A 22,505-nucleotide genomic window follows, 5' to 3' on the forward strand; every position below is an offset into this window, starting at 1 on the left:
TGGTGATACTGTTACTCTGATAGTCGATAAAACGCTTTCAAAAACCAAGAGAATTAGATTTTGGCCAGGGTGGAATGAATGTTATAAATCAAGATTACCTGAAAGGGATATGAGAAAGGATTAAGCTGAGCCCAAGAGATAATGAGGGGAGGGACTTCCCTGGTAGTCCAGTGGCTAAGACTTAGGGGGCCCAGGTTCAATCCCTGGCAGGGCAACTAGACTCCACATACCCCAGCTAAAAATCTGGCATGATGCAACTAAAAACATCACGGGTGAAGCAACTAATACCTGATTGATTAATTAATTAACAATTAATTAATAAAAAAGAGAGAGACAATGAGAGGAAATATCCAAGAAGCTTAAAAAATTTACCAGCTTCCAGGAGCAGATTTCTAAGTGTTATTTAAAAAGTCACTGAAGGGAACATATTCACTGGCAGATTTTCGCATCATGAGAACGTGGTTTTCTTAATTTCGTATATCATTCAATGCAGGGACTTTTGGCTGCAGTGGATTGAAGTGCTACAAGGAGAAAAGAAAGAGGAAAGAGATGTAGCTGTCAGCTGTGGACAGAGTCAGCTGGTGTCAGACGTGTGCTCCGCAGGTCACAGAAAACATTTTCAAGTACCTCACCTTTCAGGTCTCGGTCGTGGACAGAAATAGAGCACAGAAGGTGATTCTTAGGAAACACTTCATCTTCCCGATCTTTTACAACTGAAAAATGGAGCAAGCAAGTGCCTGGGTTCAGACTCTTGGCAACAAGTGACTGGGAGTCAATGCAACGCTGCAGGGACACAGAACTTTGCCTGCCACTGAGCGTATTACTGGAGAAATACTGTACCGAACCCAGCAGGCTTCTGCAAACAACACATCCCTTTAAGTTAATTGGTGTTATAGAGAAGCTGAAATGCTCTGCTTATTTACAAAGCTACAGATTTATGTAAAGCAAAACCAATTACACTTAATGCCTAAACTATTCCAGGTGCTCAGCGATAATGTTGCTAAGCACTAGACAAGAAACTAGTGTGTGAATGCCGCCTGTTTCCAATGCAAGTGTGTGTGGTCCCTGCAATTTAGCTAATCACGAGTGTCATCCTCAGTGTGAGAATTCTAAGCTCTTTTGGTGTTTGCTTGGGGTCATCTTTATAATTCTGTAGATCTTTTTTCATCTCTAATGATGAGTGAAAGCATAATGAGCACTTCTTCCTATCATGATGTAGAAATTAGGGAGACAAAGGCAAATTTGGAGGGGGGGTGGACAACAAAATAAAGCAGACCTTATTTCTAACAGTGAGAGGGACTGTTGGAGCTTCTGACTTGTTCTGAGATGAGGTGTGTTTAAAGGTTTTTTGATTTTTGGAGCATTGATTAAACCCAAATCACAAACTCAGCATTTAACCTTTTACAACAAAGAAAGATTCTAAGGCAGATCAGGGATCAGCCTCACTGCTTCATCAGAGAACAAATGCCAAAAAAATAGGATTCGAAAAAGTTACAGGGCAAGAATTTTTGTCTGTAAGGGTTTGTCTTTTCACTGTCCTCAGAACAAACAAATGAAAAATAGTTTGAGTAAGAGAAACACCTGGCACTTTACAGCTGCTCTTTTGCAATTAAAAATGCATATCACACCTCATCAAGATGTATAAATCTTTTATTCTGCAGATCTAAAATATTTTAGATATACACAAGGGAGGTGCTTTAATTGCAGAATCATTTCCAATCAACTGATAAAACCTACCTCTCCTATCCAGCTTGAACTGTCCCAGAAAAGAGTGGTGCTCAGATTTTAGAAAGCATAAGAATGGTTTGGGTGGGTTTGTTAGAACTGCCAATTCCTGGGAAAAGTTTTGCCTTAAAGCAGTCTGTGGTTGGGGCCAGAAAGATCTGCCTGAAACTGGGGGTCTTCAGCAAAACCTTGATAAGCACTATTACAAAGATTTGGGACCCTAGTTGTATTTGATTTTTTTTTTAAATGAATTTCTTCACTTTTATTTGCTTATACTGGTAAAACCTCTTTTGGAAAACAGTTTTCTGAATGCATCTGAACTGGTACCAGTGAAGACCAGGTTAGGGAATCTCTTTAAGCGTCTCTTTAATTTGAGCACTTGCCCTTCCCCCAACACTCATTTAACCTCCTTAAGTTTCTTCTTTCCTTTAATCTCAATAATTCCACCACTTATATTTATTTTACAATTTCTTCAGTATGTGAATATTCACTTTTGGGTTAAGGACCTCTATTTTAGTAATGCTGTTTTTTAAAAAAAATTTTTTTTAAAGATTTTTTTTAATGTGGATCATTTTTTTAAAGTCTTTATTAAATTTGTTACCATATTGCTTGTGTTTTAGCTTTTTGGCTGTGGCTGGGATCTTACTTATCTCCTCAACCAGGGATCAAACCTGCACCCCCTACAATGGAAGGCAAAGTCTTAATCACTGGACCCAGTAATGCTGCTGTTTAATTCAGACAAAATTTCCTTCACTCATAACTTGATAGTGTAATAGAAAGATGAAGTACAGTAAAACTATATAGGCTTATTACTTATGTATAAGATATAGGTTATTTGTGTTTAGGTTTATTAATTTGCTTTGACATAAACTGTGTATGATTATTATGCCTGGCATATAATAAGTGCTCAATAAATGTACTGAAAGGAAGAATACAGACATACTATTATTTCAATTCTAAGAACTTAAAACTATGACAACTAACAAGTGTCATATACACTGCTTTAAACGGCTGAATCATTAAAGTACACAGATGATGTTCATAAGGCCACTCTCATACTAATACATATTAGCTCTTAAACTAACAGGCATAGCATCCAGCTGAAGAAAACAGTGAATTCTCTGCTCATACGATGGGTTGAGTCGAACAGTTTCACAGGGCTGTTTCCCAAAGATCAATACTCGAAGAAAATTCCTGTGTACTGCCATAAAATTTCAGAGACTTTTCCTGGAGGGAAAGGGTTTCTTCGAGATTACTTCCACTGGTGTTCTGAGCATTAAAATGATTTAAATTACAATACCTAAAAAAGAAAGAAAGAAAGGTTTTTTTTAAGGCCAGATGTAGATGACTTGATAAATCATTTGCTTTCTCCCCGTGCTTGCCTCCCTTTTATTACAGTCCCATAGATACTGGCACAACGGTGATGATTATTTAAGAGCCCTGCTCCCCTGAAGAGTCTGGATAAAATGACAAAGGGAGTTTTAGGACATGTGAAGGTGTCTCACAAGGACCTTTAGATGGTGCTGTTTTACAGTCTGCCATGAGTCTGATGGTGAGAAACATTAAAGTCTGGAATTATCAACTTTGTAGATTTAATGGCGGCAGGACTGGAAAGATTTATCAGATGTACTGTGTGTGTTAAATCACTTCAGTCGTGTCCGACTCTCTGCAACCTTATGGTCTGTAGTCCGCTAGGCTCATCTGTTCATGAGATTTCTCAGGCAAGAATCCTGGAGTGGGTTTGCCATTTCCTTCTCCAGGGGATCTTCTTGACCCAGGGATCGAACTCATGTCTCTTATGTCTCCTGCATTGGCAGGTTGGTTCTTTACCACCAGCACCACTTTAGAGTGGTCAGATGCACTAGGGGTTTCTAGATTCAGTGCTGAGACTGTGTGTAAAACACCACTGTCAAAGAAGAAATCCACAAATGTGTTTCTAAAATGTGTCCCCTTATCCCCGACTTACGCAAAATCTGGATTCCCCATCTTCTAAATGCCAGACAGCAAGCCAGGGCCCAGTACTCACCCTAACTTACCGAATTCTCCCTACAACTTGGGGAGGATGGAACCATTCCCATTTCACAGGCAAAAAGGTTAATGTTTTAAGAGGTTGCATAACTTGCTTAGGTTCACATGAGTAATAGTTGACAGAGCTTGGGTTTGAAACCAGAACTCTCTGAGTCCTGATTGCTTCCCTCTATAGCATGCTGCCTTCAGAGACAAGTTGTTTCCTAAACATTTTGAAGATGCTCCAGGAGGAGAGGAATTTCAGGCTGTTTTATTCACTGCTGTATGCCTACTGCTTTGACTAGTGCCTGGTACATGTTGTTGTTTAGTCGCTAAGTCATGCTCGATCCTTTTGGGAATCCATGGACCGTAGCCAGCCAGGCTCCTGTCTATGGGATTTCCCAGGCAAGAATACTGGAGTGGGTTGCCATTTCCTTCTCTAGGGTACATAGCAGATGTCCAGTAAATATTGGTTGAATGAACAAATGAATAAGAACCGTAAGTTCAATTTTATCAAAGACACATAAGTCTCCGCAGTTAGGCGTTTTTTTTTTAATTTGCGAAGGTTTCTGATGTTAACTTTGCCTTTTTTCCCTTCTCAACATTGCTAAAAATACCTGTAAGAAAAGGATATGCTTTGAATAACTGGTCCTTTGTCTCTGATTTAGGTCTCTTTCGCTAATTGTTACAGGTTATGTACAAAAGATTACTGGCATCATTAACAAATTAAGCACAATGATATTAATGTCATGTGTTTTACAGTATTGGAGGGATGATGGTGTCAAGCTGTAGTAATATATACCCTTCTATTCTCCAACCGCTATAAACACACATGCTAAGTCGGTTCAGTCATGTCCAACTCTTCGACCCCATGGACTGTAGCCTGCCAGGCTCCTCTGTCCATGGGATTCTCCAGGCAAGAATACTGGAGTGGGTTACCATGCCCTCCTCCAGGGGATCTCCTCAACCCAGGGATTGAACCCATGTCTCTTATGTCTCCTGCATTGGCAGGGGAGTTCTTTACCACTAATGCCACCTGGGAAGCCCAGTAAACATCTATAATATCCTTTTATTAATATCTTAGCATCTGATGGAGGATGCATATTTGTATTAAGGTGTATAGAGATATTCGTAAAATACTTTCCAGCAAGGAAAAACATTTCATCCACCTACTTCCTTCATCCCCAACCTGGAGAGCCTCAGGTGCGTCATGTCACCAGGCCCTATTTCAGATATGATTGAGGAGGACTCTAACACAGACAGAAGGAGGGGACTGTCAGCTTTTGTTTCTTCTTAGAAATGGAATGTACACCTGGTCTGACATTCTGCTGCTGCTTCTGCTGCTAAGTCGCTTCAGTCGTGTCCAACTCTGTGCGACCCCATAGATGGAAGTCCACCAGGCTCCCCCGTCCCTGGGATTCTCCAGGCAAGAACAATGGAGTGGGTTGCCATTTCCTTGTCCAACACATGAAAGTGAAAAGTGAAAGGGAAGTCGCTCAGTCGTGTCCAACTCTTCACGACCCCATGGACTGCAGCCTACCAGGCTCCTCCGTCCATGGGATTTTCCAGGCAAGAGTACTGGAGTGGGTGCCATTGCCTTCTCTCTTGACATTCTGGAATATTCCTAACTATACTTAGCTAGGGCTTCCCTGGTGTCTCAGAAGTAAAGAATTTCCCTGCTATTGCAGAAGATACAAGTTCGATCTCCTTGGGTTGGGAAGATCCTCTGGAGAGGGAAATAGCAACCCACTCCAATATTCTTGCCTGGGAAATCGCACAGATGGAGGAGCCTGGTGGGTGACAGTCCATGGAATTGCAAAAGAGTTGGACACAACTTAGTGACTTAACAGCAACATACCCAGTTAAGTGATTTTCCACTGACCTCAGCAAGATTAGTTTGGTTCTAGGACTTACACCAGGGTTGTAGCACAGTAATATAAACTTGATGGTGGGGTGCCCTTGGATGCTAACACAGACCCAATTCCACTTGTATATTAGTGAGGGTACTATTTCATCATTAATCCACTGGCCTCAGGATCTTTAGGACAAGAATAACTTGGGACTCTCTTTGATACTTGTGACTGACATTGATAGATTTATCACCAGTATCTGGCTCTGAAAAGATATACCTTTGGGTTTGGTAAGAACTGGATTGTGTTTAGAAGGGTACTAAGATAAAACATCATCTGTCTCATAAATAATAACGTTTTAATAATGCTATCCCTGGGACATCTGTTTTTTCCTGTTTCCATCCTTATTGTTTGTTGTTGTTTAGTTGCTAAGTCGTGTCTGAACCATTTGCGACCCAATGAAGTCTAGCCCACCAGGCTCCTCTGTCCACAGGATTGTCCAGGCAAGAATATTAGAGTAGGTTGCCATTTCCTACTCCAAGGGATCTTCCTGACCCAGGGATTGAACCCTCGTCTCCTGTTTGGCAGGCAGGTTCTTTATTACCGAGCCACCAGGGAAGCCCTTTATTATTTGTCAGTGTTTGACAAAAGCAATCAGTATAGAAATAAGCTGGAATCCTGCACTTCTCACTGCAGACACTGATCTAATCACTTAGATTCCATGCAGTTTCTCACTTAATGGTTTTGGTTTGGCCTCTCCAATCCCAACTGGGAATAGATACCCAAGGCAGTGTGTTCCTTTGAACTACTGTAGTTGGTTCTAGCTATTTAATCTCTATGGGCAAATTTTTCAGACTCTCCTTTCTTCTGAAACGGGACAGACATTCTTTTCTTGTGGAGGCTGATCAACAGCTGGTGCCGAGTACAGTTACTTGAGCTGAAGGGATGGTTTCCATCCCTACAGAGTTAAGGGGTCATCAGAGCAGGAAGAGGGCTCCTCCATGGCCCTTAGAAGCAGCACAATTTACTCAACTAGGTTTTCACTTCAGTGTTCTCATGTATTCAGTTAGTTCAGTCACTCAGTCATGTCCGTAGACTGACACCCAGTCACTCTTTGTGACCCCATGGACTGCAGCACACCAGGCTTCCCTGTCCATCACCAACTCTCAGAGCTTGCTCAAACTTAGGTCCATCGAGTCAGTGATGCCATCCAACCATCTCATCCTCTGTTGTCCCCTTCTCCTCCTGCCTTTAATCTTTCCCAGCATCAGGATCTTTTCCAATGAGTCTCTTCTTCACATCAGTTGGCCAAAGTATTGGAGTTTCAGCTTTAGCATCAGTCCTTCCACTGAATATTCAGGGTTGATTTCATTTAGGATTGACTGGCTTGATCTTGCAGTCCAAGGGACTCTCAAGAGTCTTTTCCAGCACCACAGTTCTCATGTATAGAGTGATAAGATCAGAGAGGTGGACAAACATGCTGCTTAAGACAGAAATGCTCAACATACGGAAAATTAATTTCTTCTCACCCTGTTTTGTTCCATCCTCTCTGTTTCTTTCCCTCATAAAGGATGCAAGATGAAAGGAAGCATACAGGAGATGGAGAAGATTTTGTAAGGAGCCGATTTCTTTCTAAACAAGCCCTACATTGGGGCTTCCTCGATGGCTCAGCGGTAAAGACTCTACCTGCGGTGCAGGAGCCACAGGAGACATGCCTGGGTCGGGAAGATCCCCTGGAGGAGGGCATGGCAACCCACTCCAGTATTCTTGCTTGGAGAACCCCACGGACAGAGGAGCCGAGCGGGCTATAGGCCACAGTGTTGCAAAGAGTCAGACACGACTGAAGTGACTTAGCACACAGGCACAAGCCCTGCCTACATTATCTCTTAGTCCTTTTCATCCCTGGTTCCTCCAATCTCTGGTGCTTTGTATGTTTTTATTCCTGCCTCCTTCTCTGAACCCCGCTCTAGCATCTCTCACTTTATAGTAACTCACTTGTTCAACAATCACAGAAGAATAATCACACTTAAATATTCTGAGTGCTAGATACTAGCTCCATGTAGACCAGCACTTTGCTTTCTTCAGTTTTATTTTTCAAGAGCTTGGAACAATGCTTAACACATGGTTGAATGAATGGATGAATGAATAAATGTGTGAGTCAGTCCCAGAGCTAATAAATTTTTGGTTCCCGTGCTAGTGGTACCTGAATTTAGCCCACAATCATGGTCATCTTGGCCATAGCTCAGCATGAGTCTAGGTGAAAAATAAACAGGAGGACGAAGGGAGCATAAAGCAACACGCGAGGCCATTATTATTATTGCTAACATTTTTGAGTATTTACTTATCCTCCCAATAATCTTATGGCACAGTTACCATTCTTATGGTTTCCTTTTGACAAAGAAGAAACTGAAGCTTAGCAAGGTTAAGTAACTTGCTGAGGTTTGTGCAGCTAAGCTGTGGGCCTGGATTCAACTGGGCTGCCTCTAAAGATTGCTTTTTTTCCCAACTATAGACGTATATATATTTTTAATTAAGGTATAGTTGCTTTACAATGTTGCATTAGTTTCTGTGGTACAAAAAAGTGAATCAACTATATGTATATATATATATATATATATATGTCCCATCCCACCCCGCTAGGTCATCTCAGAGCACCGAGCTGAGCTCCCTGGGCTATCCAGTAGGTTCCCACTGGCTATCTATCTACACACGGTGGTGTATATATGTAAACTGCATTCTCCCAATTCAGCCTGCCCTTGCCTTCCTCACTGTGTGTCTACGCGTCCATTCCCTATGTCTGTCTCTATTCTTGTCCTGCAAATAGGTTCATCTCTACTGTTTTTCTAGATTCCACATTTATGTGTTAAGATACGATTTTGTTTCTCTTTCTGATTTCCTTCACTCTCTATGACAAACTCGAGGTCCGTGCACGTCTCGACAAATGACCCAAACTACTTTGAAACACAGGATCCAATCTTACAGTGGGAGAGTATGTGAAATTGAGAAACAACACAAGTTTGTGAGAATTAGCTAATGGGGGACACTCATGTGTTTGGAGGCAGTGGCCAGAGGGGAAAGAAGCCTTGCCTTCAGTTTTAGTTTTTATTGCCGACTCTGTTTTACTGCAAAGGTGGGGACATTGTTGTTGAATCCTTCTGCAAGAATCTGACTTTTTAATGTCGTGATCCATCTAAGAACCAGGCAGGCACTTTTAAGGAGATTTTACGGTATGGAGGGTCACTTTGATAACATACACTTTGAAAGGTAAGAAATTTTAAAAGTCAGGAAGCCCTTAAACTTCTAATTTTTTGTTTGCTTTTTGATTGTTGTCATTAATTCTGTCTCGCATGAGGTCTCAGTGCTTCTCTTATGCTGGACCATAGGCCCCATGATAGCGAGGGCATAGGTGGCACTGAACATTGACTGGTACTGATTTCATGTCCTTCTAATTTACCACATTTTATGACTGATGTTCCAAAAGAGATTTATTAGAGGAATAAAAGAATGATTCAGGCAAGGAATAAGTGGCACTAGATCAGAGACTAAATGACTTAATAGATAAATGAACGGAAAGAAGTGAATAAAATAAAGACATATTTAGTTCCTGCAACATGGCAGACATTGTGCTTGGTCTTTTATCAGAATTCATCTCCCCAAAAAGCCCACAAAAGGTTGGAATTATTGTCCTTATTTTACGTGTGTGAAGACAGAGGCTCAGAGAGGTGAGGCACTTTGATTAAAAGCACACAGCCATCCAAGAAGACATCACTGAGAGAGAGAGATGGGCTGGCAATGGATGGATGGTAGATGATACATATTAAGCCACTTGAATGGTCTCAGGTGACTGGCTAAATGATTTTGCACGGTTTGTTATTGACCTTGAAATGGTCACTGCTGATTTAAAGGCCTGAATGGAATCCAAATCTTAAGCCTCATTAGATTTCTAGCTATTTGTTTAATGATATTTGCTTTTAATGATAATGACTCATTCATTCTTATTATCGATATGGTTATTTCTAATTCTAAAATGGCACTGTATGTTGGAGGAAAAATATCTTGGTTTAGAATTGAGCGAAGAACTTTTTTATTATAAGGACTGATGGAAAAGTGAAGTCTAAATGGAAATTTCTTGCTCTGAATATCTGTTAAATTTCTCTAATATGCTAATTTGTCCAGTCATGGAATACAAGATTCCCATTGGCTCAGTGATGGCTCCCAGATCAATATTTCATGGACTCAGAAATTGTTCATCTTACCACACACTTACTTACCTTTGTGAAACACTCCAGAATCCCAGGACGTTCAACAATGTTAATGATGCCAAGAAGAAGAAGAAGTTTTCTAAATTGCCTTTGTTTAATGTGTTTGGAAACCAATTGCCTGTTTGGAACAAATGTAATTGTTATTCAACTGCAGAGTTGTAAGTTTCTGTGAATATTTTATCATTCCACAATTCATAGACTTTTATTCGCTTGAATAGTGTCTACAGAGCAAAAAAGCACATCTGAAACTCAGAGTTAAAATTCATTTAATTCTGTAATTAACAGTAAAATAATAAGCAAAGCACGCCAAATGTTTTTAAGGTCAAAAAACTTGATTTGGATAGCACAATATAGGTATCAGAAGAACCTGATTATGCTTCTAATTTGCAAGAATCACATTTTTTATTCATTCTTTTATGTTTAATATATAGAACAGTGCTTGGCACCCCCATAGGGATTGTTTGGTAAAGTACATTGAAAGTATGAAAAATATTTGTCATCACCAGATAGCCCATTGCATTTGCTAATTGTAAGGTTGTGAATGTGAAACTCACTCAGTTGTGTCTGACTCTGCGATCCCATGGACTGTAGCCTGCTCCTCTGCTGATGGACTTCTTCAGCCAAGAATACTGGAGGGGATAGCCATTCCCTTCTCCAGGGGATATTTCCAACCCAGGGATTGAACCCAGGTCTCCTGCATTGCTGGTGGATTCTTTACTGGCTGAGCCAGCAGAAAAACCCAAGAATACTGGAGTGAGTAGACTATCCCTTCTCCAGGGGATCTTCCCAACTTGGGGACCGAACTGGGATCTCCTGCATTGCAGGAAGATTCTTTACCAGCTAAGCTACCAGGGAAGCCCAGTGTAAGGTTAGTGAGATAATACATGCAGATGCCAGATGTTACTTTATTTTGATAACTGAGATAGGATAAATCCAGTATTACCTTATTATAATACCACAGACCATATCGCAGTCTGTGGTTCATGTGAAGATTTTCTTTTAACCTGATGAGAATTCCTCAAGTTAATACCCTTAAGTAAGGAGTCTTCACCTCCTTTTTGATGTCAACCTGAGTATGTGCTGTGCTGTGCTAAGTTGCTTCAGTCATGTTTGACTCTGTGTAACTCCATGGACAGAGAAGCCTGGCGGATTACAGTCCATGGGATCACAGAGTCAGGCTGTAGTCTGCCAGGCTCCTCTGTCCACGGAATTCTCCAGGCGAGAATACTGGAGTGGGTTGCCATTTCCTCCTCCAGGGGATCTTCCCGATGCAGGGAACAAACCCACATCTCTTATATCTCCTGCACTGGCAGGCGGGTTCTTTACCACTAGCATCATCTGGGAAGCCCCAAACTGAGTATAGAGGAAATTAATTAGGTTTCAAGGTCATTGCTTTTACTATGCTCTTAAGTTGTGATTTTTTGCTTTGGCTCTTTGCTAGCACTCTCTTTTCATACCTAAATCTATATGTCTATATCCATATTATCACTATGACTTACACACACACTCAGTTTTTCTTCAGTGGGTGTTGAAATTTAATATTGAATATATTCTATGAAATATGATGCATTCTATCATATACATTATACATGTAGCACTTATTTTTATGCACTACTTTTAAAAACAGCAGTAGGATCTTAGTATTAATAATATATCACAGATATATAGCATTATGGAAGTTTAAAAGATTACTTAAAAGGCAAAATCTATCTTCAGAGAGAGAATTTAAATTCAATTGCAGTTCTGAATGGGCAAAATAGTCTGTTCAGTTCAGTTCAGTCACTCAGTCACGTTCAACTATTTGTGACTCCACGGACTGCAGCACACCAGACTTCCCTGTCCATCACCAACTCCTGGAACTTGCTCAAACTCATGTCCATCGAGTCAGTGATGCCATCCAACCATCTCATGCTCTGTTGTCCCCTTCTCCTCCTGCCTTCAATCTTTCCCAGCATCAGGGTCTTTTCCAATGAGTCAGTTCTTCCCATCAGGTGGCCACCCCACAAAATGTTATGCATTATGAGAGCAGGAAGAGATGATCTCTGAATAGTCAGCTCCTACTTTGGGTTGTGAGCAATCTGTCTATGTTCCAGCTGACTTGATCTTTAGTGTCATCTCTGGCACATGGGTTATAGGTTGCTTCCTTAACTAGTGTATGGTTTTTGGCTTCTCTCTTGACAGTATATACTTTTAAATGGGGTTTGAATTAAATGCTTTGTTCAAGGTTGATAGTCAGCAAGTGCACAAGCATGACAGCTGTGAAGAATTGTGCCATTTCCCACTTAAAGCTGCTGCTCTTCTGCCATTTAACTTCCCAATGACTATTATTATGGATCAACCATGAAAATTATCTTGTGTCCATTATAGTCTAGGACCTATAATGAAATCTGGTATTGAGTTTTAAAGCTATTTTCTAAGTTCTACTTCCCCATTTTATTAATTTGTGTTCCATTACAATAGAAATTTATGGTTTTTATTGCTATATTGGCATGCTGCCTTTATCTGATATTTAGGAGAAATTTCACTGAATGTCTGTGTCTGTCTATTGGGTATTTTGTAACCCTCTTAATGTGTGTGTGTGTGTTTAGAAACTAAACATTTGACTACACCTGAATGGGGGAGTCAGGGTAGAGGTCAAGGTAAGTTGAGATAGCATCACACTTATTTTCAGGAAGAACAAAACCATCCTGCTAAGCCTATTCAAACAGTCCCATTTCTTTATTTCTCCTGAATTAATATCCCAATCATATTTCTGTCCTTTTCATTTCACATCAGCACTTTGCATGTCATGCGATTATACCATTTTATCACCGTGTTTCTCTGGCTACAGTAGGAGGAGTTTGCAGAGAGTAGGCAAAGCCTCAGAATTAACATGACATTAATTCTTGGAGCATGAATTTTACTCCATAATAAGTAATTGAAAAGACTATCTTTATTCCATAACAAAGTCAGATGAGGGAGAAGAATATAAATTTTGTAAGATCTTTAAAGGTAAAACATAATATTTCTAAGAAATTGTGCAATTACAGCAAATACCAAACTATCAGGGTTTCCTAGGCGGCGCTAATGGTAAAAAATCTGCCTGCCAATACAGGAGACACAAGAGACAGGGGTTTGATCCCTGGGTCAGGAAGATCCCCCGAGGAGGAAGGGCATGGGAACCCACTCCAGTATTCTTGCCTGGAGAACCCCATGGACAGAGAAGCCTGGCGGGCTATATATAGTTCATAAGGTCCCAAAGAGTTTGACACAACTGAGCGACCGAGCATGCACACACGCGCCCGGTGTGGGGTTATCATTGGGGGTGCTGGGGTGGGCACACAGGAGAAACGCTGTCCCCTGGGATCATGTGCATGGGGCTGACAGGAGGATGTAAGAAAAGTTAGAGAGAGGCAGTGGAAATTTACAAATAACACAAGATATTTTGTGACTGGAATTATTTTAAAAATGAAAGAGAACCATACCACCTAGTCAAACTCTTGATAACGCTCCTTTCTTCTTTATTTTAAAATTTGTATTGGGGTATAGTTGATTTACAACTACATGTTTCTTAGTTTCTGCTGAACAGGAAAGTGAATCAGTTATACATGTGCATATACCTACTCTGTTTTTAGAGTCTCTTCCCATGCAGGCCATGACAGAGTATTGAGTACAGTTCCCTGTGCTATAACGGTAGGTTTTTATTAGTTTTCTATTTTATATATAGGAGTATTCTTTCTAAAGTATGATTTTTAATGTTCATCTTTCTTCCTGATGCTGATCCCATTCTAGTTCCATAGTTTTGCCTTTCCTTCTTTAGGGGATCTTCCCAACTCAGGGATGGAACCCGGGTCTCCTGCATTGCAGGCAGATTCTTTACCATGAGAGCCACCAGGGGAGCCTTTGATTGTGTAGCTAATTTACGTGGTGAGCTTCATGGTCAAGAAAGCCATCACCTGAATTGATTACATGGAACAAACATTAGCATCAAGCTGGACAGAGAGATTCTTTGTGAAGCTTAAATTTGCTTTATATATGAGATTACATGTCTATGTATGCTCTTTAGAGCTAGCATTGCCTGTAGAAATATATATAAAAAAATATAGAAATAGCATTGCTGGAATCAGAGAGACTTTTGAAGTCTATTATTTAATGATTTGATTGTTGGGGATTTGCCCAAATGAATGGCTTCATCGTTGGTTTCTCTTCTCTAAAATGGTAGCAGTACCCCCTCTCACTGAGCTGTTATGAAAAGGAAAAGAGACAATAGATGTTGAGGGTTGGGCACAGAGGGGGTACCCCCCCATAAGCATTAAGCTATCCCTTCTTGCGCCCCACTTGAGAGGTGCTCATACAAACTCATGGAGCCTGAGCTTGATCTTGAGCCCATCTCCTGTCAGATATTTCTTCATGTTCTGTGTGCCATTTTTTTTTTTTTTATCATTATCCCAGGACTGGTTGTAAAATGTTCCATTTAACATTGTCAGTTGACTCAGCTCTTAGGTACTATAACTTTATTTTAGTAGCTTATAAACTTTTATTGTCGTAATTCACATTTGTGCCATTTTTCATCTGACATTTCTAGTAGCTGATTGAAATCAGGAGCATCCTTGCAAAAGGAGACAAAGTGAAGGCTTTAGGTCTCGAATGGGACTGATGAGACTTCTCTAGGTCTTAGCTGGGGTGGACAGGAAGGTTAACAACATGAGAAAAAAAAAGCCACATGAAGAGTCTGGGGAATGACAAAGTGCTATTTGTTAATGTGACAGTTAAGCCTTGGTGACGTATTTTGATATTGTAACCAGCTTGTTAGAAATGAGTGTTATACTACTGACTACTGGAATACTCACAAAATATTTGGCATTGTTCACCATCCACTCAAATCATCTATCACTCAGCTATATTTATTTGTTCATTTGAAAATCATTTAAGAAATTTTTATGTACCAGGAAATGGGCATTCCATTGCTTAAGCAAAGGAACTCATGGATTAGTAACATGAAACATACAAACAGGTACACCACATACCATGTTTTATTGCACTTCACAGATACTGCATTTTTTACAAACTGAAGGTTTGTGGCAACTCTTGTCAAGCAAGACTGCTGGTGCCATTTTTCCAACAGATTTTTTTTTTTCCCCACACTGTGTGGCATGTGGGATCTTAGATCCTCAACCAGGGGAACTACGGGCCTCTAGTAGTGGAAGTGTGGAGTCCTAACCAGTGGACTACCAGGAAACTTACCCCAAACAGAATCCTTTTTTAATTATGGTATGTACATTGTTTTTTTTTTTTAGACATATGTCATTGGACACTTAGTAGACTTACAGTGTAAACATGTTTTATGCATATACCATCTTAATAGACAATATAGTGTCTTCATATACAATGTCTTTTACACATACTGTCTTACTATACTGTATAGTGTAAACATCACTTTTATATACACAGGGAAACCAAAAAAATTCACGTGACTTGCTTTATTGCTGTATTTGCTTTATAAACCTATAGTCTCTCTGAGGTATGCTGGTAATTATTCTCGAACATTAGACTTTATAGGCAGTAAATAAATGTTTCTGTTTATCTTAAATTATCATGGTCATTTTAGAGATAAAAGGACCATAGTCTTATCTAAACTAGTTCTTTTATTATATTAACGAAAAGATGAAGGCACAGAGAGGTAAAGGAAAGCTTCACTCAGTAGAACCCCTCATTTTCTTTTTTATTTTTGGCTTTTTATTTCTATTTTTCTTAAATATTTATTTGTTTGACTGCATCAGTCTTAGTTGCTGCATGCGGGTTTAGTTCCCCTGCAGCCTGCGGGATCTAACTTCTCCAACTAGGGATCGAATCTGTGACCCCTGCATTGCAAGGCAGATTCTTAACCACTGGACCATGACGGAATTTCCAGAACCTTCATTTTCTACTCTTAAAAACTACACAACTACAGCTCCCTATTGGTGATAATATAACTGTTAATTATGATTTTCCTTAGCATCTTGTTAACAGACTAAAAACATCTGGACAGCAGTCTTTGAAATAGGTAACTCTAAGTAACATCCAAAATATCTAGGATGGTATCTCCACCTAAACCCTGGGATTGATATTCAACTTATTATGAGATTCAGAATAATTTACACTAAATTTAAGATTTTAGGAATGGGCTTGAGAAATACATATAGTGACCCACACATGCTATGATGCTGTAAATAGCACAAAACTGCTGATGTGAAAGAAAATACTTTATTCCTATTGCATCTTATGCCCTGTGATGTGAAGCCTAACATTTCATGTATTGCCTTTGTGTCTTGAGTGTCACAGAGCCCTAGAGGCCTGACCACACGTTTCCCTGCTTCATCAGATATGTTCCCCATCCAGGGGGATATTGTCCCCTCCAGCTAGTTCACTATCAGCCAGACCAGCTACACTCCAACTGGTCCTCAACAGATTTCACTTCTCACCAGTCCTTCACCATGATTCAGCCCAGCAGTAGCATCCTCCTATGGGAAGCAGAGATCACATCACTGTTTGTCGCTATAAATCTGTCGCTCGCATACCCTGCTTGCACGCTCTCTTCCTGGGTGCAGCCCCATAGGGCCGGGCACGGCATGCTCTGGTACCCTAATGTGAGCACAGGTGATGGATAAACTGCTGTCAGTCTCACCTGCCCACGTGTTCATCTTATGCTATTTAGGCAGGATCCCTCTGTCACCAACATGGTGAATAGGAGGTGACTGGGATATGTCTCCATCCCAGAAATCAAGGTCAGTCCTAGACAGAAAGATGGTATTTGTTAAGCTAACGCACTATCACTGTTTTTTTTTTTTTTTTTTTTTTTGATGATGGTGGGGGAAGCCCTTCCCTATACCCCTCTAGCCAGCACCCAGCACCACGTACCTCTGCTTCTGAACTGTTATATCAGGGAGTGGAACTTCCATAAACCATCAGACAAGAAGTAACGGGGGCACAGCACAGTCAGGGGACATTGCATCCCAGAAGTGTAGCCTTTAGAAGTATTATAGGTGAACATGAGGGAGTACCTGAAAGTCAAGTACGCTTGAGACTGAAGGTAATAATCATACTGTATGATCAGAGTGTTGAAGAACTAGAAAATGGGGGTAGGTAACGTTCTCAGGTCAGCCTGCTTATTGTCATAACTTGGGTTTTAATGGGGCTCTTTAACAAAAGACTTTGGCAAAAATATGGAATGTGACTGTCCTGTGTTCAGTTATTTCAGTTGTGTCCAACTCTTTGCAACACCATGGACTATAGCCAGCCAGGCTCCTCTGTTCATGGGATTCTCCAGGCAGGAATACTGCAGTAGGGTACCCATGCCATCCTCCAGAAGACCTTCCTGACCCAGGGATTGAACCTGCCTGTCCTTACGTCTCCTGCACTGGCAGGCAGGCTCTTTATCACTAGCACCTGGGAATGTGACTGGAGGTAAGGAAATCCATATACATTCTCAGTTAGTAGATACTGCCTCTCAGTAAATCTGTTCCTTGAACTTTCCTCAGTAAATCAGATAGTAAAGAATCTGCCTGTAATGCAGGAGACCCAGTTTCAATCCCTGGGTGGGGAAGATCCCCTGGAGAAGGAAATGGCAACCCACTCCAGTATTCTTGCCTGGAGAATGCCATGGACAGAGGAGCCTGGTGGGCTGCAGTCCATGGGTTCACAAAGAGCCGGACAGAACTGAGTGACTAACACACTTTCATTTTCACTGAAGATGAGTAAATAGAAAAAAATTCATATGAGGGAGGAAATGTGATGATACTGCATATTGTTACTGTTGTTACACCCCAACACAAAATGACAAAGGTTAAAATAATAATGATAAAATGAGAAATCCATACAGCAAATGTAAAAATAAAACAGCAGAAAAACTAGCTTCAGGAAAAACTGAATTCAAAGGAGAAACCAGGTCAAAGGGACATCGAGGATCTTTTTATATTGATGAAAAGCACAATTCAAATTGCAGATATGTCAATGAATATCTCTTAGGTAATGAAACATAACAAAATCTGTTGGAAATTCAGAGATAAAAAACAGATAAATAATTCTGCAGAATGATTACATCATAGTTTGATTCATGTTTTGATAGAATAGGCAAAAAGGAAAATAATGTAGAGAATTAGAATAATGTAATTGGCACTTTGCAGTACACCTGAAACTAATGCAATACTGTAAATCAGCTATACTTCAATAAAAGGAATAATATGATTGGTAAGAGTTTAATTAAGATCACAATATTGTTGAGTACAAAGAAAAATGTTAGAGGACTTATAGAAGTTTAGATAACATTGATGACAAACCAAATTCCTGTAAATTGAAGATTCTGCTCCTAAATAACTAGCTAGTCACAGAGGAAATGAAATTTACAATCACAATGTATTTAAAACATAAAGAAAATGAGAAAATTGCATTTACAAATTTAAGCATACAGATTTAAATCCTATTAAGAGACATTTAAAGGCACACTGTTTTCACTTTTAGAGTAAGAATAAGCATACATGAATTAAACACTGAACATGAGAAATCAGAAAATAAATAAAACAAATCTAAAGAAAGTAGGAGGAAGGAAATAGAATAGAAAGTCAATATCTTAAAGTATGTTAAACAGTTCTAAGAGCTGATTCATTGCAGGAAAATGTAAAAACAACAACAAAAAACTTGACAAATTCAATAAAAATATACAACAAAAGAATCAGAAGATAACAGTGTTAATGAGTATACTAGGTTAGTGTCAAAAAATCTTTTGGAAACAGGATGATTATCTAGGAAAATGTTATTTGCTAAAATAGAACCTAGAAGAAATGAAAAATCTTAATGGCAAGAAATAGCAGGGAAAGAAACATTGCAAACAATGATCCTCAAAGACATATTAGGTCTGAATGTACCTTTTCATTTTCATGGAAGAAGTGAGTCTTTCTTCCGGATCTTACAGAGCAAAAGATCATCAAGTATTGATGCTACTGAGGATTGTTTATCCCATGTAGTTAAGATGATTTAATATTGAAAAATCTATAAATTAAATATACCGTAATGTCAGGAGCAGTAAGAAAAATCAAAAGGTGATTTCAAGAACTTCTTAAGAAGCATTCAATAAAATTTAGCCTGCTTCATTTAAATCTCAGAGAACAAGAAACAGAAATGTTCTTATGATAACATCCTTTAAGATTCTCTTTATAAACGTATCTTGCTTGCTAAGTCACTTCAGTCGTGTCTGACTCTTTGCGACCCCATAGACGGCAGCCTACCAGGCTCTGCCGTCCCTGGTATTCTCCAAGCAAGAACACTGGCGTGGGTTGCCATTTCCTTCTCCATTATAAATGGATAAATATGCTTAATAGAAAATTAAGAAAAATTCCTATTAAGGTCATGAGGAAGATAAAATGTGGCTGTATTCTGGTATTAATATTGCCCTGAAGTTCTGCGTCCTGATGAGGCTGCAAAGCAGAGGAGTTAATATTAAAAATAAGGATGAAAATTATATTTATCTTAAGATTACAGAATTCAGCTGTAAACTTAAAAGGATCAACTAAAATGCCCTCATAAATTTACTAAGAAAGTTTAAGAAGTTAGATGCAAGATGAAGACATAAACATTAATAATCTCCCTATATAATAGTGATTATCTCAGTGAGTTGTAATGAGGGAAAATGATTCAGTTCATAATAGCAAAAAGAAAAAGAGCATAAAATGCAAACAGTAACTCTAAGAAATGTTCAGGATATATGCAAAGAAAAAATCTTACTGAACTGAATTTTTGAACACTAATAAATTTAAAATGTTGCACACTTAGATGGAACACTTATTATAAAAACTTTCCCCCCTAAAATTTGCTATTGAGTTCTACTTATTTTTTTAAATAATAGGATTTGGGTAAAACTAATAAAATGACTTCAAAATTCATATGGAGGTACAAAGCATAGGGAATATAATTTTTATATTTATTATATTTTTATAAATGAATCACCACAAGAAGTATGATTAGTAATATCTGATATGTGTTGCATGCATGCATGCTTAGTTGCTCAGTCGTGTCTGAATCTTTGCAACCCCATGGATTGTAGCCTGTTAGGCTCTTCTGTTCATGGGATTTTTTTCAAGCAAGAATACTGGAGTGGGTTGCCATTTCCTCCTCCAGGGGATCTGACCCAAGGATCGAACCCGCACCTCCTGTGTCTCCTACATTTGCAGGCGGGTTCTTTACCCATTGAGCCATTGGATGCATTATATATCATAAAACTGTATAATTAAAAAGAGGGTGATACTAAGCTAAAATCAAGAGGCACTGGAAAGGAACAAGACAGAAAGAAATCCTTAAAAGAATGCTAAGACCACCTGAGAACTAAGTCTATATTAAAGTACACATCACTAACTAATTGGTTTCATTTCATTTATCCTATAGTTGTGGAATATTTTTGGCTTTACCAACTTTTCTCAATATATATCAAATTATGTTGTGAAACTTGTTTATTTGAATCAAATAAGTGTTATCCTTACTTAATACAAAAATTAAGTCCACATGAATAAGTCTATTCTACTAGAATTCCGTAGGGCTTCCCTGGTAGCTCAGTGGTAAAGAATCTGCCTGCAATGCAGGAGACCCAGGTTGGGTTCACATCCCCTGGAGGAGGAAATGGCAACCCACTCCAGTATTCTTGCCTGGAAAATCTCATGGACAGAGGAGCCTGGTGGGCTACAGGCCATGGCGTCGCAAAGAGTTGGACACGACTGGAATGACTGAGCATGCAAAATTCCATAACCAAAGATAAATGTGATTAAGTTAATCACAATGAAAAAGGTTGATAGATTTGATTATTAATATATATCAACAAAACACATGTAAAACACTCATCTATAAAATTAAATGTTTAGTTAAAACTGGGAAAATAGCAATAAATGGCAATGATATAATAATAGCTCTAAAGTTTAAAGAACATGGAAAGCAATAAGAAAAAACACAGATAGACTAAAAGAAAAATGGGCAAAGAATATGATATGTCATTTTATGAAGAAAAAAAGCGATGTTTATCACATTAAAAATTTCAATTTCCTGTTCTTAAAAATACAAATTAAAGTAACAATGGAATATAATTTTTGGCTAATCAGATTGATGAAGATTAAAATAGTAATATGCTCAGGGCTGAAATTAATACATTGAGACAAGTATTATCCTACCACACTGGTGGCATAATTGATTAGCCTTTTAGAAAACAATTTGGCTTTACTTCTCAAGAGTCTTTAAAATATTTAACTTCATTGAAAGAGCAATCACATTTCCAAGATTCTATTCTAAGGGGACAATCCTTATCTGATGTACTTTAAGATTATATAAAATATGCACACCTTAGTAATATTTATAGCATTAGAAAATGGGGAAAATCTAAACATTCCTTAAGAAGGAAAAGGCAAATTCATATATACTATACATGTATATGATATATATTAAAATCAAATCAATGTATAGCCCCATCCATGCAATAAAATATATCAAGTAATTGTTAAAAGTAAGCTTTCCTTTTTTCTTTCAGAGAAGAATTTCAAATGATGTGGGACTATCAATATTTTTAAGGAAAGAACAAAAGGTAGGTACTTGATACAAATTTGTTTATTGAGCTTTCGGCAGGATTAATTCAGGCACTAATTTTGTTTAAAATAAATACCCAGAGGGCTTCCCTGGTGGCTCAGTGGTAAAGAATTTGCCTGCCAATTCAAGGGAAACGGGTTTGATCCCTGACCTGGGAAGATCCCACATGCTGCGGAGTAACAGAGTCTGTGGGCCACAACTCTTGAGCCTGTGCTCTAGAGCATGGGAACCACAACGACTGAGCCCGTGGGTCACAGCTTTTTCTCCATTCCTTTATACTTTGAATTTACTTCATCATATATGGCAGAATAATAACATTTTAAAACATATATGGGCACCTTTATGGGAGAAAAACATTTTAAACCACTTCATCAAACATACTTTTGAGGATACTTGACTTCTAAAAATCATTTCTGATTTATTATAAAAGACCAAAAATGGCTGGTTTTCCACTACAATCAACTCTTCTTCAGCAGTCAAAATCTGGATGACAGCCTTGATATTGTAAGTTGCAAGTTATGTGCTATTTATGAACCTGTCTTAAGATTTTATTTTGGAAATTATAATACCCCAAGTGACAATAACCAGTCGAGTCTGAACCCTTCAGTGACATTTCACTATATTCTGTATTGAAATCGTAGATTTACCCAATGCCTCAGGTATACATGACATTATTTTAAGTGCTAAAGCATATTGGATGTTTTTTTAATTTTATTTATTTTTTAATTGGTAGAAAATAGCCTTACAATTTTGTGTTGGTTTCTGCAGTACAAGACACACTACATATAATATATACATATATACATATACAATATGTAATTGCAAGCATATCATTTTTGATTCCAAGCATATTTCAATTATGACAAGCATATTGTTTTTGATTCAAGGCAGATTTCAACTATCTCTTTTTGGAGGAAGAGGTAGTATTTTCTCTTTTTACTAACATTTTATTCTGAATGTTATGGAGCTGTGAAAATATTTAAAATTTTTTATTGAAGTATAGTTGATTTACAATGTTGTGTTAATTACCGATGTACAGCAAAGTGATTCAGTTGTACATATAAATATACACTGTTTTTAAAATATT

General features: G+C 38.7%; 1 protein-coding gene across 1 annotated transcript in view; it reads right to left on the reverse strand.

Annotated features, from left to right (window-relative positions):
* Positions 1–2,777: 2,777 nt before the first annotated feature.
* The window catches only part of SLC15A5 (solute carrier family 15 member 5), an 88,680-nt gene continuing 68,952 nt past the window's right edge, over positions 2,778–22,505 (reverse strand). Inside the window, exons 8-9 of the mRNA XM_070454179.1 lie at positions 9,854–9,962; positions 2,778–3,025 (exon numbers count right to left, since the gene is read on the reverse strand). Coding sequence (XP_070310280.1) covers positions 2,878–3,025; positions 9,854–9,962 — 257 coding nt within the window. The 3' untranslated portion in view covers positions 2,778–2,877. The remainder of the gene's footprint in view (positions 3,026–9,853; positions 9,963–22,505) is intronic.

Source organism: Odocoileus virginianus, chromosome 23, assembly GCF_023699985.2.
Source record: "Odocoileus virginianus isolate 20LAN1187 ecotype Illinois chromosome 23, Ovbor_1.2, whole genome shotgun sequence".
NCBI classification, from domain to species: Eukaryota; Metazoa; Chordata; class Mammalia; order Artiodactyla; family Cervidae; genus Odocoileus; species Odocoileus virginianus.